General features: G+C 46.1%; 1 protein-coding gene across 20 annotated transcripts in view; it reads left to right on the forward strand.

Moving 5' to 3' along the window:
- Positions 1–3,363, forward strand: part of SORBS1 (sorbin and SH3 domain containing 1) — a 200,998-nt gene extending 197,635 nt beyond the window's left edge. For all 20 annotated transcript variants that reach the window (XM_014532641.1, XM_014532643.1, XM_014532645.1 and 17 more), the window contains one exon: positions 143–3,363. In XM_014532641.1, the coding sequence (XP_014388127.1) occupies positions 143–210 (68 nt within the window). In that variant the 3' untranslated portion in view covers positions 211–3,363. The remainder of the gene's footprint in view (positions 1–142) is intronic.
- The last annotated feature ends 1,698 nt before the right edge of the window (positions 3,364–5,061 follow it).

Genomic DNA, 5,061 nt, shown 5'->3' on the forward strand with positions numbered 1-5,061 from the left:
AGGGAAGGGAAGGGAAGGGAAGGGAAGGGAAGGGAAGGGGCTGTGGAGGCCGCACACTGCACTGCGGGCTGCCCGGTGGCGATCCAGGGCCCTCTGCACTCCTGCGGGCGGGTCTCCTCATTGTCCGTGTGTGTTTTCACAGGTACTTCAAGAAGGACCAGGCAGTTTGGCACTTTTCCAGGCAACTATGTAAAGCCTTTGTATCTGTAAGAAGACTGAAAACCGCAGAGATGATTTTTGCCGGAGGATGAAGCATAACCCATGAACTGGTCTCTTTATTTGAAAGTGGAGTCAGTAGGAAAAGTAATACAGTGGATAAAGAACGAAGCAAAAGAGTGGGACAGAGAAGTGTGTTGTGTGTAAAACCCGGGCCTGTCTCAGCTCACCGTGCATCAGACAGGCCCGAACCATGCGCTGAGCAGAAAGGAATGAGGCAAATCTGTATTTATTTAGCTGCTTCTGGGAGCCTCTCCAGCCCTCCCCTCCGCTCCCCGTCTGAGGTAATCTGACCTGTGGCCACAGAAACGCCTCCTGCTGCTGCCTCCCTGACCTGCCTGGAGCGGCCCTCAGAGCCCTGGCAGGTCCCCAGCCATTCTCCAAAGGCTCCACACAGACCCCGCCCCACCCCAGCCACCCGAGCCCGCAGACCCCCCAGCACCATCAGCGCCGCTGGAGATCAGTCTGGGCTGAGGTCATCCCTAGACGGTGGTGGAGGCCCCTCGCTGGACCTGCTGAGGTTAGTGGGGAAATGGAGGCGAACCTTCGGCGCCTGAGCGTGCACACCCAGCCTGCGGCATTGCCACTGCCCCCTGGGGTCAGACAGAAAAGCACGGAGGTTTGCCCGTGGGAGCAGGTGGCCAGGCAGACAGTGAAATGTGTGTGTCCCAGTGACTTAGGTCAGGAAGCCCTGTGGCTCCTGAGGTCATATGCCGTGTGCTCCTTTCCCGGATCATTGGCTTCCACAAATGTTCCCTTTCAGGGCACAGTTTCATTGATCAGACGCCGTTGCTAATCTTTCTCTTCTGGATTGTTCTTGGCCAGGACAGTTTGGGATTGATAGGCCTGTTCTCAGGGAGAAAAGGATGGTGATGTTCAGTGATTCATTTAACACACTCTGATAGACACTGGATGCTGGGCACCAGCCAGCAGACTTACCGCATCCCCATAGGAGCTCAAGGGCCACTCAGAATGTAGTCCCCGGGGCTGTGGGTCTTGGTGCACCCTGGCCAGGCTTCGCTTCAGAGCAGAGGTGCGGATGCAGGGCCAGGTGTGAGGAAGTGATTCTGCTGCTCCCAGGAGGCCGGAGCTCAGCGGGGAGGCCCCTGCGATGCCTGGGTGTTCAGTCACAACTCTGTCCGAGTGCAGGATGTTTGTCAGCCCTCTCTGTTAGACCCCTTGGAGAATGAAAGATAGGAATGGCCCGTTCCCTGCCTGCGGGGACTCAGAGGTGATTGGAGACACACACACACACACTCAGGAGAGACGGTGAAATGTGCTAAGAAGGGTGTGAGAGAGGAAGAGATGAATTTCCCTGGAGGGATCCTAGAAAGTATTGTATTTCTGTCTCTATTAGCTGACTGTTGAACAACTAGGATGCTGGGAGAACCTTTGCCTGAGGGTACTTTATGACTGAAAATACTTGGCGCTGTTTCCAAGTCTTCAGACTCTCACCCTCTCCACAAATACACATCCGGCCACAAGTAGGAGTAGCAATTCCGAGTGCCAGAGTGTGTACAGGAGCCCTGGCTCTCTGCCTGTAGCTCAGAAGTGCCCAGTACCATTGTCCGAAGGTCCGAGTCTTTATAAGTAAGCAAAAAGTTTGTCTTCAGTGTCTCTGCCTCCACCTCTGTCTCCACTACTCATCTTAGGATCCCACCGGCTGCCCATCCCCTATCAGACAGCTACAGTGCCCTCACTTCTCTCCCTGTCCTCTTTTCCAATCTTGCTGGCTGACTTCTTCACACTAAAGTGTAAATGACTGATACAGGACCTCTTCCCAGAGACATTTGTTTTTAGGGCAGAGCAGAGCCTTAATCCCAAGGGGAAAGATTGTAGAACTAATGGTGGGGTGGGGCGGGGTGGGGTGGGCGGAGGAGCCTCCTGGGCAGAAATTCCTTAAATAAGACTTGTAGCTTTGGAAGGTCCCCTCCACCGCCCAGGGCACTGTGATTTGACTCTGAGGGAATGAGTACCAGTGTGTGTGCACGTGCATTTGCCCAGCAGCATTTCACTAGTTTGGAAATGTAATTCTTGTATTGGCTAATGTGTTTCCTCATCTTTCTTAGATGCAAACCATTAATATCATGATCTTACCTAATAGTTTTTTGAGGGGTGCTTCTTGATTCTGTAGGTAATTGTGAACACCTCTTTAAATACAGCTAGAAAATAAAACCAATTTGTAAAGCCACATTTGCATATGATGCCAACCTCGCGCATTTGTGTATCAACAGAAACCCAGATATGCCTCACCAATTTGCCCGTCTTTAATAAAATCATGTGTTCAAATTTGCATCAAACTTCAGCTTCCTATGTATGACAAGACAAGGAACAAAGGTTTCCAATGCTCTTTTGTCTTCAGACATTTAGTATTATAAAATACCTATTTTTATGCTGAGATGTTTATACAGGTTTATTAATAGCAAGTGCAGCTAACTGGCGGCATGCCTTGCAGACAGTTTTGATATATTAGCCACGCTTCTGGGTAAAGGCAAGCCCCGAACCACTTCTCTTTTGCAGTCTCTCTGGGATCAGTAAAAGAAAAAAACCATATGCTTAGGTGGGACTGTAAATATGTATATTTAACTTTGTATAGCCCATGTACCTACTTTGTATAGAAAAATAATTTTAAAAATTTCAGTTGAAGGGAGGTAAAATAAGGAAGTCATTAAGTTTTTTGCATTTTTATTTAAATGAAGGAATTCCAAATAACTCACCGGCAGATTTTAGCACAAATACAGCCATAGTAAAGTTAAAACTTTAGATAAATAATCATTATTTCTGGGAGAGAAGGTAGTAACTATAATCTCAGTTACAGTTTTTTTGGTTTTGAGGTTGTTTTTGTTTTCTGTTTGGTTTCTTTTTTTTTGGCAGTTCTATTTATCTGAAGTAGTATTAAGTCCTATTGCTGGACTAGATTACTACAAAAAAGAAAAAAAGGTTATATTCTGAAAGAAAAATAACTGACATTATACATAACCAATTAATTTAAAGTGTTGCCATTTACGTTACACACCGAGAGCATGTGCTGTGCAGACACAGGTTCTCCTGTTCATTTATTTTTCTTTATTGCAGTGGGTTGATAAATAAAGGTGTGAATTACTACATTTGCTGTACATATCATTTAATAAACTTTATTCAGAATCACGTGGTTTCCAGTTGTTCTTACCTCTCATTGCTTCCTCCTTTTGCCAACCTTCCCAAAGGAGACTTACATTCACTGCTTCAATTTTTCTTCTTCTTTTTCATTCTTTTTCTTTTTTTATTTGGGTGGGGGGAGGGAGAGAGAGAGAAACATTGAGATGAGAGCCAAACATCAATTGGCTGCCTCCTACACACTCCCCACCCAGGGACTGAACCCATAACCCCGACACGTGCCCTGACTGGGAATTGAACTGATGACCTTTTGGTGCACAGGATGGCATACCGGCTAGGGCTCCTTTTTCATTCTTAATCACTTGCCATCTGGCTCCCACCCACTCCGTGAAGACACCTCTTCTTACCTTATTCTTTTCTCAGTAAGGTAACTTCATGACCTTCTTTGAAGTATCGTTGACCATTTCACCATTCTTTCTATACATTTTTATTCTGATTACAAAAATAATGCATAAATCTTTAAAAGAAAAGGTAAAACATTATGAAATATGTAAAATGGGTCTTGATTTGCTCCACAAGACAAGGGCACAAGAAATGACACCACACTTGGTTTTTCTAAATCAAATTAAACCTAGAAAGTGAAAGTTCTCCATAATTACAGTTGCCCCCGCAGAGGTCACCAGTGCCAACTGTCCGATGTATGGTCCTTCAAGCTTTCTCCTCTGCACATAGGAAATACCCAAATCTATAAACAAACGCTTTGCATAGTCTTTATCCCCTTAACAATGGAACTGGGATAGGTTTCCATAATCCACCAACCCCCTATTGATGATGCAAATGTTTGAAGGTCTCGCCAGCTTTCTACCACAACAAACAATGCTGCATTGAGTACAGTTATTGGCTCAAAGAGCAGGAACATTTCAAATCTGGAGATCCTGCCAAATTGCCTTCCCCAGAAATGCCGATTTATTGTATGGCCAAGACCACGGGAGTATCTGTCTCCCCACCACAAAACTAGCTCATTACCCGCTTCTAGGAAATGTCCCTTGGTTCGCCTGCCTTTTCTCTGATCGGCCCCTTCTCAGTCCTCTTTCTATCTTCGCTGAGTTCTCAGCCCTCTGTTATTGTCTCTCCACACATGCTCCTTCAGGTCTCAGATCTCCCACAATGTAATTTGAGGCCGAAGAGTCCATTGTGTGCGGGTTCTTTTCAATGAAGAGTGGTAGAAACCTAACACCACCTACAGTTCTTGAGTGACATCACTGGGAAGGAGGGAGTTGGAGCTAGCCTCGGGCAGGAACCAATCCAGAGACAAAGTTTCTGTTGGTATTTGTCTTATCCTTGGGTTGCTGGTCTTGTCTGGCTGCACGTTCACCTTCTGAATGCAGCACAGGCAGCCTGGCAGCAGCCCCCACCAGGTCTCTGACTCCAGACAAGGCTAAAGGCCTTCCTGTTAAGTTGCTACTTGATGCAGGTAATTTATTGCATGGATTAGCCAAGAAGGTGGTTCAGATTGAGAATATTCAAAAATATTTAAGATGAAACCATAGATGCAAAAGGCCGTGATGAGAATATGAATGACTGTGTGACGCTTTAGTTTATGATGTCTGTCCTGGAAGATAAACGACTCTTCCCTTCACTCAGCCATCAGCAGAAGCAAAATGCTACCTAGATTGAATCTCTCTGGAAAACTTGTTTTCAAGCGAGATCTGACAAACTGATATGAATCTGCAAAAGAGAGGTGGATCT

This window comes from Myotis brandtii, unplaced genomic scaffold (genome assembly GCF_000412655.1).
Source record: "Myotis brandtii unplaced genomic scaffold, ASM41265v1 scaffold902, whole genome shotgun sequence".
NCBI classification, from domain to species: Eukaryota; Metazoa; Chordata; class Mammalia; order Chiroptera; family Vespertilionidae; genus Myotis; species Myotis brandtii.